Source organism: Ostrea edulis, chromosome 6, assembly GCF_947568905.1.
Source record: "Ostrea edulis chromosome 6, xbOstEdul1.1, whole genome shotgun sequence".
Lineage (NCBI taxonomy): Eukaryota > Metazoa > Mollusca > Bivalvia > Ostreida > Ostreidae > Ostrea > Ostrea edulis.
In genome coordinates this window covers 30525169-30538584 of record NC_079169.1, presented here as the reverse complement: position 1 = coordinate 30538584, position 13416 = coordinate 30525169, and the positions used below count along the sequence as shown (strand labels likewise).

The following is a 13416-nucleotide window of genomic DNA, read 5'->3' as shown; positions in this document are numbered from 1 at the left end:
TTTGTTAACATTTTTTGGATAAAATTGGGGGTCGTTTGAAAACTTCCTTACTGTAGAGTATTTATTGATAATTATCGCATTTTCCAATAACTTTAAAGTGCTCTTGTGACCCAACCCTGGGATCATGGTGTTAACAAACTTGATTCTACAGTACATGAGGATGCTTGCATATCAGTTAGACATATAGTGCCCTTTTGGATCTTGAGAATATCTTACAGAATTAATTCTTATGTAAAATGTTGACCTCCTTTTGTAGCCCTACCCTAGCCCCAGGACACATGGATTGGGTCCAAACAGTGTATTGAAATACACTCTGCAGTAAATTCACATGCATCCTCATTGGACCTCATTAACGAGTGTTTTCCTAATTAACTAAAATAACAACTTTTCCCCCTCCACATTAACAGACTTTCACAGCAGTGATGCAGTTTAAGGAAATATGATTTTGCAACATCAAATCATAGTTGTGGTCATATGAAAAAAGCCTTTGTGATGTCCATTATGTTTTATATTCTGCATTAGCTCGGTATGATTACACATCCCCTGGGAAGTAGCCAATCAGAATGCATCATTCTAGTTACATAGGAAATAGAAATAACTTTAAGATGCCCTCCTTAAATGCCTATCTTTCCACACCTGGCACTTGGGCTTACCGATTTCGGAGAGGATTTCTGGAGCTACATAAGTTGGTGTTCCGCACACAGTGTAGATAGGTTCTTTTACTTCCATGGCTAACCCAAAGTCTGCCAGCTTCAGTGATATAGAGCCATCCTTGTTTCGGTGAACCTGTGTAAAACCAAACACCCATAATACAAGAACTGATAATTACCTCACAGAAGGCAGATTCTGAACTAAATTTAAGCTACAGATACTGCAGTTCATTCAAACCCAGATTCAAATGAACATCTTACATCTGACCATAGTAAACAGGAAAGAATATCAATGTTTCTGTAAAGGTAGGTCTGCCAACTTAATTTTGTTAATGACTGACAATTATGAAGTTCCTAGTATGGAGAATTCAATTCGACTTCAAAATCTAATTTTTGCAAGTTGTTTGTATATCATGTGACACTAATTGCAATATATACTTACTAGACAAACTAAAGCCAGTAAAAGTACTTACCAGAAGGTTCAGATTAAGGACAGTAAAAGTACTTACCAGAAGGTTCTCAGGCTTAAGGTCTCGGTGGACTATGGAGCGAGAATGGAGGTAGAAGAGAGCATTACATAAATCTTTGACCATGTGAGCAGAGTCCACTTCTCCAAATTTCACACTCTGAGTGATGGCATCAAACAAATCTCCACCCTATAATCAAATAAGAGTCCAATCACATACAAGATCAAGATATCTGGCTGGGGGAGGGGGGGGGGGATTTTCATTTCTCATCACACCGAAGTATTCAATGATTACCATGTGCTCATATATAAATTACCATGCAAACAGTAGACAGATTCATAAGCAATAGCTAAATATTTCTTTACTGTACCAATTGTGAAATAACAAAAAAATAATCTAATTTATTCCCTTGTATTATGTAACACAATGCATACACAGGTAATGAACTAACCTTAACAAGTTCCATGACTAAGTAGATTTTGTCTGATGTTTCGTATTCCTCATACAACTTCACAATATTGGGATGGTGACAATCCTTCATGATCTCTATTTCATTTTCCACCATGTGCTCCTTGCCTTTCAGTTTTGGTTTGTCTATCACTTTCATGGCATATTCACCTCCCCCTGCTTTTAACTTAGACTGTCTCACAATAGCAAAGTTTCCATCTCCGAGAGTTCGACCCAAGTCATACCTATTAGTAATGTGCTCATCAGTGCTCACCTGACGTTCTAATTTAGATTTGCGTACAATCTTGGATTTTGCTTTTCGCTTTTTCTCAGCCTTTTCCTTTTCTTTTTCCTTGTCTTTCATTGCTGGGTCCGTTTTCTCCTTCGTTGCCTTTTGATCTCTTGGAGTCTTATCCTTGTTAGCAGCATCTTTACTCTCTTTATCAACCTTTTCTTTGTCCTCCTTCTCAGCTTTCTCTTTTTCCATCTTCTCTCTCTCTACCTTCTCCTTCTCTCTCTCTGCCTTCTCAGCAGCTGCTTGTCTGTCTCTAGCAGCCTGGATGGCTTTATCTCTGGCTTCCTGCTCTTTTTTCTGTTTTTCTTTCTCTTCCTCCTCCAATTTTTTTAGTCTCTCTTCCTCTTTCTTCTTTCGTGCCTCTTCCTTCTCCTTCTCTTTTTGATCCTTTATCCTCTTGAATGGGTCTTCTGGTTTGTTGGCTACTAGCCCCCTCTTCCGTCTTTCCTCATCTAATGCCCTCCGTTCAGTCTCCATCATCTTCTGCTGTCGTTTCTTTGTCCTCTCTCGTTCCTCCTGAACTGCTTTATCTTTCTCCTGCTCCAATTTTCCAGATAGCTCATACTCCTTGGGATAGTCATGTCTTCGTTTTCCCTTTTCTTGAGGCCTGCCTTTGTACATAACATAATCCCCCTCTTGGTCTTTGTTGCTGCCATCACTCCCTTCCCCAAAGCCGCTGTCCCGCTTGTCTGCATCATGATCAGCTTGTGTTTGCTTTGGAAGGTTCTGTCTCTTCCGCTTATTTCTCTCGATTTCTCGAAGAATACTTTTTGCCACTGAGCTGTCTGGATACACCTCTTCCACAATGTCAACAATGTCAGAGTCAGATAAACTTTCTGTTCCCACACCAATAAACACATCATCATCACGGAAGAAGTCTGAAATCCCCTGAACCTCCTTCCCACGAATTGAATACAGTTTCTTCACCTTGTTATTTTTATACTTTGGTCCGAAGGCCTCCGAAATATCGGCCATAAGTTGCTCAAAGGACTGAACACTTCTCCTGTTGAGGAGAATCTTCACATTGTTTCGTGGTTTGTGTCCATTTCTGACTATTGTGACAACTTTTGGCTTGAGTGGAATGTTATCAGCATTTGGTAGATATGTATTTCTGTTGGCATGGCCAAATGTCCCTGCCCAGCGTCGATGTGGTTGAGTTCCATGGAAGAATCGTCCCGGATGAAAAGCATTGCTTCCAAACATTCCCCTATTTCTTCCATAGCCCCCTTGATGATGTCCATAGTTTGCTTCTGTTTCTCCAAATTCATGGTTGTGTGGACGAGCTACAACAATGAAAGAACTTAGTGTTAAGTATTCCTTAACATTAAGTCAAGCCTATGATTTCATTCAAACAAAGATATATATTAAAGTTAACACAATAAAAGATACAAAAGGCCTTATCTTTATTCTGAAAAGCTAGCTAGTTTATGCTTACCTCTTAAAATCAAGTATATGTTAATCACAAACTTTTCAAAATGAAAGGTTATGAGAATTTTACAAGTTAATATCAATTATTGCTAAGTACATTAAATTTAAGTGGAAAGTTAACTTCATTTATGAACCTGTAATGAAAACAAGCACTTTTAGTTTGAAGAATTAATGGATTGGGTTTCTTCCCAAAATACTCTGGAGATGTTTAAGTTTGTAACAGAGAGACATTAACTGGAGGAATTTATTTATCACTAAGACCTGTCAATTTGAACAATAAATTGAATAACAAGCTTCCTGCTGAAAGAATTTAATTATTCAGGTTATAGGTGTGAAACTCTTATCACAAAACACACAAAGTTTTGTACACTTCTTAGTGGTACATTTAAGGTGGGGCTTGGATCACCACAGCAATGGTGGACTTGAGAGTCAATTGAGCACCTTCCTTCATTCACCGTTATAGGGATGATTTCTTGACAGTCAACACTGCATTTGTTAAATTTTTTTTTTCTATTTTCAATTTCATTCATAAATAGAAAATTCACACTATCGAAAACATAAAATTCAAAGAGTCTTTATTCACAAATAGGGAAACTGGGTTAAGTTTCCCCCCATTGTTCAGTGTTGATCGTTTTCCTTAATCAAACAGTAGTTTATTAAACACTGAATCTTAAAGCTGCTGACTTGAGTCCACATGAACGACAGGGCTTTGGCCCTAGTACTCAGGTCAATCCTGTCCTCCCTCCTACATTCTCTACACATTGTAAATAAAATCTAATTCATTACACTTCAAATTTTGTTTTAAAGGTTGTTTTTTTGTTAAAGAAGCTGCCACCTGACTTGTAATTGTAGATATATACTCAATTGTAAATTTCGTACCAAGTCTGACAAAGATATGATTTAAAAAACCCAAAGATACATGTACTTCCAAATTCCAAGATAATTTCATTCTCCTATTATCCAAAGTCTATGACAAAATTGTCTTTTAAAGAAGAAAAATTTGGATAATCCACATAAATATCAAACTAAACGATTACCATGGTGAAGAGGAGCTTGAACAGCCATCACAGATAATGATCCCGAGTCCAAATAATCCATTTTGTTAAAAATTCAGAAAATCAAAAACACTTCATGTAAGACCTCCATATTCAAGTCTGATCAAATGTTGCAATGGTTGTTTATTGAAAAAAATATTTGTATATTTATCACAAAGCATCATTTCCTAGGTTTGTCCTTGGTACAATTGGAAGGTATCCTTAGGTTCATTGGTTCAGAAGTAATCAACCACAATCATCATGAAACGTATTCAAAGTTAGCAACAAAAACACATTTCTGAGCCTAGTTCCAATTTAGATCACCCTTTGTTTGTTTAAAAGAAAAATACTAGCTATTTAAGTGATATAAATCTATTAAGTCGCAATATTCTATACAACCCTGCACGTTAAACATTCAGAATGTGGATGTGTAGACGTCGCAAACCAGGTTTGCATTTGCTTTTAAAAAACTGTTAAGCTTTGTGTATAATGATGTACACACAAGCTGAAGTGTCAATTTGAATAAGAAATTTAAAGTTTTTGAGAGTAAACCTTTAATTTCACTCCCAAGCCACACACTAACATTGCTTCCTTGTAGAATTAACTGTCAAGGTAAATACCTGCACCATTTCTTAATGACTGCCAGTTCATACCGGTTAACAGGGAGTTTCAATAATTAAAAGGATCAAGTAAAGAATTATATTTTAAACAGAATTTTATTTTAAAAACAAAACATTAAATTCAGTGCTCTGTTTAAAAGATTTTGGTATCAAAATACAAACACTTCATTTGAGAAATAACTTCGTCATCGTTTTTTCTTCTGCTGTCGATATATCACTCTTTTAAATTAAAGAAAAGAAGAAAAAAAGAAAACAACTAATATAAATGAGGAAATTTAAATGCTAGCTGCTTTGAACCTAAAATGAATTTTAGGAACTATTCTGCAGATGGATTAAACTTGTCAATCTAATGCAGATCCCAGATTATGGTGTCAGAGCAGGAGCAATTGGTTGCCAGGAAGCAAGTTCCACCACAACAACTAAAATGGCTCAAATCTGAGGCTTAATGGAGGGTCAGAGGAAAGGTTAACTCAATAGTGTCCTATCGAATCAAGTGAAATCTGCAAACCTACATTTCCTCAAAACATCGCCTAGAAAGCAAACCCATACATGCATGTACTACGGTGTTTTATCTTTGATGCATCTTTAGCAACCTTCTGTATGAGTCGTTCTTTTCTGTATATGTTGTTGTGTTGTTCTTTTCTGTGTGTGTTGTTCTTTTCTGTATATGTTGCAGTGTTGTTCTTTTCTGTGTGTGTTGTTGTTTTCTGTGCATGTTGTTCTTTTCTGTGTGTGATGTTGTTTTCTGTGTGTGTTGTTGTTTTCTGTGTGTGTTGTTGTTTTCTGTGTGTGTTGTTGTTTTCTGTGCATGTTGTTCTTTTCTGTGTGTGTTGTTGTTTTTTGTGTGTGTTGTTGTTTTCTGTGCATGTTGTTGTTTTCTGTGCATGTTGTTCTTTTCTCTGTGTGTTGTTCTTTTCTCTGTGTGTTGTTCTTTTCTGTGTGTTGTTCTTTTCTCTGTGTGTTGTTCTTTTCTCCGTGTGTATAGTTGCACTCTTTTCTGTGTGTTGTAGTTGCACCATTCTGTATGTGTGTTCTCTTTTGTGCATGTTGGGGTCACTCCCTAAATATGTGTATTGCAACAGCTCGATCTCCTCTCAGTGTATATTGCAGTAAAGAGGTCCTGCAGTGTATTGATAGGACAAACTTCTGACCCCGAGTAATTCTGTCTATATATACCGGTATTTGTAAATCTCTCAAACGACCAGACAAACAATTTCTAAGACTGAATGTGAAAAGGTATTTCCCGCCATCTCAGACATAATGTCTTTAAATTTTTTTGTATTCAGATATAGCTGCAATGTTGACTAAGTCTGTCAACAGTTGATAATGAATTCTGCTACTATCACTGCACAACTGCATCTATCATATTCTCCCTGTAATAATGATATTCCACACACCACTTAGGAGTTGTTATAGTACTGTTGTGTCATAATCTGAATTGGATAAATTTGTATCTTTTACTTGTTTCATATCCAAACTTATCTTAAAAATACAATAAAACAAAGTTAGAGAGATTGGCCAGTGACAGATAATGTTAATTTGTTATAATCATAACTCATTTGCTTTTTCCTGTTAGTTTTTTTTGGAAATGGAAATCACTTTGCTCAGCCTTTCTTTATATTAGCTTTTTCACGGTAGCCATTGTTTCACTATACAAACTCCCGATTGCAGCCTACATTGTTACAGACGTGGGGTACCAGATTTTACTGAGTACTTTTCGCAAACTATCAATATTTCCTGTAGAGCAAATGATATCACTATCTATGTGTCATATATCATATAACTGAATAGCAGCCCAAAATCAACTTCCACTTAAATTTTAATACAGCCATGCAAGATATTAGAAACTTTAATTTGTTATTGACTCATTATTTGAAATAGGTCTCATTTCCTGTCGATTGTGAACCACCTGCCATCTGCACATCAAATCAATGCAATATTATCAGATAAGGCCTGCCAGTTATAAAGGGGTGCAGTCAGAGCACCGACAAGACAACATGGAAGGGATTATTGAGATTTTAATATGAAATAATCAAGATGGCCTTGGGGAAGCATACGAAATCAAGGCCTCAAATTTCACTTCATTCACAGCAATACTCAACAACATTCACAAGTCTGACAAATGTGAAAATTATTCAGAAAGTCATGCCTATTATCTGTTACATGTTTGGAACTGCGATATCTGCCCTAGAGGGATTCATCTTCAATGTACCAGGGCAGTTGTTCGTAAATATGCATACACTGTGACTCCTCAGTGTCTCTCACAGAAGGAAATTGACATTAGCCATTTAAATTTCACCTAGTCTGAACATTTATGAGAATAATGTAAAATTTCTACAAATTCAGTAATAAAATGAAAGGTTATATTCTTGCTTTTTAAGCAGTTTGGACCTTTATAGAATAGTTACGATACAATTTCTGACTAGCTGATGGGCAAAGAATTTCGAAAGTGTTATAAGACCTATGCAGTGATTGAGACTACTACTCTCAGTGCTAATTATGGATTCCAGAGAAAGACATCAGAAAAGATTGCAAAAAGAAGGAATATCGTTGTTAGCATGTTATTAATTAAATTGGACCCGATCATATGAATCTGGTGCAAATCATAGAAAATGAGAGCTAGAGCTCATTTACATGGGACTTAAAATGATGGCGAATGTCAAAGTGAATCTTGATAAAGCAAAAGAAGCAGCACACACAGGCCAAGTCTGTATTAACTCATTCATAACAAGCACGGTCATAAGGAATTCACTCAATCCCTCCAGCATCTACCTTAAATTCAACCTCCTGTTTTAAGCCCTCCTCCAGTAAATATTTTGTAAGGCTCCCCATAAACTTAATGCATCATCCTGATATAACAACCTCACTGACATTATACTTTAAAAATGGTTATTTACACGTGGGGGAAATTTTACACTAATTACGCGGTCACGTAATAAGCACTTCAATTTCCTTCATGTGTATATAGTTATAAATATTTGATATTAATAACATATATTATATTGAATTACTGCATATTTTTCCTATTGCATAATGTTGGGCGTGGAAAAAAAGCGTACTTAAACCCAGTGTAAATACCCACTTTTATGGTATAGCTGCAGAACTGTAAACTCTCCAAAAAAAAAAAAAGATTTGTATAGACCACAGACCAGAGGTTTATCCCAATCTTCCCCCCAGAGCCCAGGGAGCTACAGTTCTGCAGCTATCAGACACTCACAAACAACTGAACCAAATGCACTTCCTATTTGGCAGAGGAAATTCATCATAAAACAACATTATAGATAGTAATAAACTACCAGGGTTAATATCCATTGCATGCAGGTCTTGTAAAATTATATGTCCCCTAGCTTGTTCCCAATTTAAAAGTTGACTGGATTTCCCCCCAAAACAAAACTAGTCTGCCCAATGTAACAGGAATATTTGTGCATGGACCACTGTCAACCAAGGACAAAACCCTCAAATTTGTGTTTCCTGGAAAGACGATACTCTAGCTCTTTGTGTTTATTTCACCTCAAACCTATCATTATTGTTTCCTTAATTTGCTTCCTTTCAATTTCTGACTCAGTACCCTGTACCAAAAAGAGTAATCTCTGACAACTGAAAGTGCATACCCCCCCTCCCCTTCACTTCTTTAAAAACTCATTCTTATTACTTTTAAAAGTGTGTTTGTTTGGTTTTTCTTATGATTTTCACCATCACTGATAATATCTAATACACACCATGACACCTACAAGTACAAGTAATAACTCAGAATAAAAGATATAGGTAAACTAAGGATGAAATTGTGTTGATGTTGAGACATCATCTTAAGCTAGCTGTTAAGAGAGATTATTATATGTACACAAAATATCTAATCTTCCACTATATACCATGATTTAATTAATTTCTCCTTAATTACAAGTACTGTAGTAATTTTTCATCCTTATCAATATGACATTTTAAATTTCTAATCACATTCACTAAATAAAATTAGGATATCTATAAATAAAACTTACTTGCCGATGCTGATTTTCCAGCCATTTAGTAGATCATAGAAATATCCATGACACAGTTTAGAAAAATAATTACGAATAATCTCGCTACAAGATTCCTTTTCATTCTATATTCGTCATTCTGAGATTAACTTTTACATAGCTGCCTACAAGAACTGAATCCACCCATTTCATTTCACGAAATATATACCAAACTGCAAACAAATCTCCGTTCGCTGCCATCCTACTTTAAAGTGCATAATTCATCGAGACATCCTGAAATCAACTTGATATTCCCGCTTCAATCTCGGATGATCTTGACACATGTACCTGTGAAATCTTAATATTGATTTTAAAATTTTATCACTGATTGTCTCTGCCTAGATTTGTTTGAGACTAGATAAAGTTGATATGTCATGATTGAAAAGTATTGCACTGAGGACATTAACAGGAGCACCTTGCACCGCTCACAAAAGAACACATAATACCCAGGTCCGCCGGAGCACCATATATCTACAAGTTCAGCTGATTTCCTACAACAATACCTCATGCATTTTTTCTTTATATACATTCAAAAAAGGCTTACTGATACAACAAACTACATTCTTTCAGAGATTAAACACTGAATGGAGATAAGATATCGGATAATTACAGAGACCTAATGAAAACTAACAAAGCAGTACTATTTACCATTTATGTAGATGATCATCCATTGACTCTTGGGCATTATGTAACCCTAGAACTCTTCATCATTCCAAATTATTCTGTTGTTTTACAAATCCCAGTTTTTAGACCCAAAGGGCTGTCTTTTGTTTAACATTTAAATATGACTTAATCTATTAAAATCTATAAATTGTTGTCGTCAGAGTATTTGTTCTCAGTAAGGCTCTAACGTTTGACTAACAGTGTCGTGTTTTCCTTGAATAGAGACAAACAATGGCTTCTGACATGTAACGCCTGCCATGAAATGTGTCTTCAATGCGATAAAAGAATCTGTATATATACATTAATGCTCGGTTTCCAAACTGTAACAGATATCGACACGAGTTATGTTGATATTAAATGGTGCCTTAATGTGACTGTGATACACACGTTACTGTAGTCTAGAGTGCGGAGCAATCGAAGCTTAAATGGAATACCATTGACTTCACAAACTATAACAGTGCAAGCTACTTCAATACAGAATCACAAAATGGAAAGCATTTCAGAAAAAAGGTTAAAAAGAAAAGAATGAGTGCTTTAAATTGACGTAATAAACAATAGGTATGAATGATGCAGAACCCCTATATGTTTAGCATTGGCATCTTTCCATCAGATTTCAATTTCATTGAAATGCCATCAAAATACTCTAAGAAAAGAATGATATAATCAATTTAATATATGGAACGATAAGTTGAGAGATTTTTGAGAGTATATCACCATTATTGTCTGGTATTATCTATATTGCAAACACCAAAAAAAAAAAAAAATAAAATAAATTTTTAAAATATAAAAATGGTTGAGATATGATGAAAGAAATTTTGTTCAACTCTATACCTATACATTTAGTGCATGTAATGTATATATATTAACATTGATGCACTCCAGGGTATTGTGTAATGTATATATATTAACATTGATGCACTCCAGGGTATTGTGTGTACAGTGTAATGATCAAAATTCAGTCAAAATCTTTTCAATGATCTAAAATTCATGTAATTTGCTGTCACCTGTCATGTAAGACATTAACCTGAAGAAATCAAAATGTTTTATATATATTTTCTCTCTAGAATAGACTTATTTAAAAAGGGGGATAACTACAATTTCATATGTTAACTGGAACGAGCCCAAGTGCTACTCTAGGTCTTCTATATCATCCTCATCACTATTAACAATTGTTCCAAGTTCAGCACACCATATACTATGATGATTTAAAGAGTAATCATGGTTCTCATCTTTCCAATTTGAAACTCCGCAGTTTGATTTTTTTTCGACTGATACAAGAAAGACAACCCTGATAGTTCCAATACTAAAGAGCTGGAGTTATTTCTCATTGCCTAGTACAACAGGAAGAGCAAGTTCACAAAGTAAATTCCATACATTATTTAATAAATTATGTTATGAATTATTCATAACACATGGTATGTCGTTATCAATGAATATTGATTTCTATACCTTCTAAAGTTCCAAAGGGTATACATGTCCAATTAATGCCTAAACAACAAGGAAAAGTGATTGTACACAGAAAAATCAATTGAGTCAGGTTTCAGGACTCTTTTCTCTCCCTCATCAATGTATCAAGAAACTCAGTGCCCACAACACTCACCTGAGTAATTTTGCTCCTGCAGAGAATTTGGGACACTACTAATATACCTATATGTATATGTTCCTGAAAGTCCTGGTTTGAACAAACTTAAGAATTTACATTTTATAAGGAAGCTTTTTTCGCAATTTTCTTTTCGGGTCAAGTGATACTTGAGAACTTTTTTGTAGACACCCCATTTTGTAATGATCTCCCCCTTGGACAGAAGCACAAGTCCCTCCATTTTGTAATGATCTCCCCCTTGGACAGAAGCATGAGTCCCTCCATTTTGTAATGATCTCCCCCTTGGACAGAAGCATGAGTTCCTCCATTTGAACAAACATGAATCCACTTCACCCGATAATGCATAGTGAGAAGTCTGATTCACATTGGCCCAATGGTTAAAATGAAATTAACACAGTCTAATTGTAGAAAGTCAGTGACATACCAGTATGAATTTTGATCAGAAAAGCTCACTTGAGCTTACCAATCCAGTGAGCTAAAAAGCATCTGGTTAGAACTAGATGGGTTAAATACAGGACTCTCTGATCAGACTGCCAACAGGTTAGAACTAGATGGGTTAGATACAGGACTCTCTGATCAGACTGACTGCCAACAGTACTCACTTTGGCGACCCCAGATATACTTCCTGTATAGAACTGGTGGGTCCGGTCCAATATCTATCACCTCAATTTCACGATCTCGCCAACTTTTGGAAGTCTGTGTCTTCTGCTGCTTCACAAGTTCAATACGTCCCGAGGGGTGCCGAGAGTACTTAAATCTCAAATCATCCTTGGAATTTGGTTGTGAAGAAAGCTGTGGTGGGGCAAACATGTTGAATGTGGTGCACACACAAATCAATCCATCATCGCCTTGTTCAAACTAGAGACTAAAGTCATAGTGTGACTCTCAGCTCTTGCGTTTCAAACCTGGTGCGTCATCACAAATATCAAAATTAGTCTAACCAATGTACACCATTCAATTCCCTCAACAGAGGATGAATGGGGTTCAACAAAGGAATACCTCACTGGATTTAGGAAAAAACAATCTAGCAGAATTATATTTCTTCTCCAGCATCTAAGGGCCGAACTAGAAATTCTGATCTCAAAGTAACCAAAATATCAGAAGACAAAACTCCATCAGGACTTTAACCCTTAGTCTGTCTGTGTTCATTCTTATCCTTTCTTCCACTGACTCTAATATCCTGGCAACCCCAAACCCAAAAGATTGGGCAAACCAAGTACCAAACATTTCTTTAATGGCTGTGCCCTATAACTCATAAAATCAATGAATTGAGGAATCATGGGTCAAGATGGTTCATTCCCACGGGAATATGGTCATAAAGTCAGCTTAAGGACAATTTTCTGGAGTTAATTCCATTTGACTGCTGCCACCTCCACATTTCTCCATGACAGAGAACAGACAAATGACAAGCACTTTGTAGAGAGTCAATGAATCAAAAATAATAACCTTACATTGCTGGAAAGTGAAATGATTTGAAAAATGACTTCCTTCACAAATTTTTACCTTAATGATTACAAAATGTGCCAAATATTATGATTTCTACAGTGCCAGAAAAGCTAGTGCAAGTATGCGCACAGAAAAAGTGACATATTGATTGCCATCATAATATCAAACACCTGCAATTCAAAAATCAATGACAATGGTACAATATTTAAATGAGTTAAATGAATCTGTTGAAAAGGCTATGGAAATTTTACATCTAGTTTATACATGTATTTACTATAGACCTAGGCTATTTTGCAAGATTTTGTCCAGGGGCTTGACTATCTCCATCTAAACACCTATGAAAACATTAATGCAAATGGTTGGTTTCATCACCAAATATCTTTTTTTTTCCATTTGCAACATTTTGTTTTCATTAGCAACAACGGTCAAACATTTAGGCATATAATTTATCTATCACCATAGCAACCAAAATTGGCTATAAACTGGACACAACACTACTCTATTTCAGAGACTCTCCCTCCTTCACCAGCAGCAGAGTGAACTACGAATTTCTAAACAGGCGTGCTTTGCTTGAGGAACTAGAGTCTGAAATTTTTCATACTTATAACTTCTCAAACATGTAACTTTTAAAGTTTTCATACTTATAGCTTTTCATACTTATAACTCTGAGTATTGTTGTGTCAGAATTAGTGTCAAAAAGCAGAAAATATTATAGCTCAGCTATATTGGTACTGATAGGTTATATATATACAA

The 13416-nt window shown here is 35.7% G+C and overlaps 1 protein-coding gene across 10 annotated transcripts in view; it reads right to left on the bottom strand.

Moving 5' to 3' along the window:
- Window positions 1-13416, bottom strand: part of LOC125645460 (serine/threonine-protein kinase DCLK2-like) — a 37851-nt gene that overhangs the window by 4553 nt on the left and 19882 nt on the right. For 7 of the 10 annotated variants that reach the window (XM_048870986.2, XM_056142381.1, XM_056142382.1 and 4 more), the window contains 3 exons: window positions 1569-3142; window positions 1160-1306; window positions 654-786 (listed from right to left, as the gene is read on the bottom strand). In XM_048870986.2, the coding sequence (XP_048726943.1) occupies window positions 654-786; window positions 1160-1306; window positions 1569-3142 (1854 nt within the window). Of the gene's footprint in view, window positions 1-653; window positions 787-1159; window positions 1307-1568; window positions 3143-4324; window positions 5114-8936; window positions 9473-9602; window positions 9769-13416 lie in introns of those variants that run through there. The other 3 variants (XM_048870997.2, XM_048870998.2, XM_048870996.2) reach the window with 3 other exon arrangements.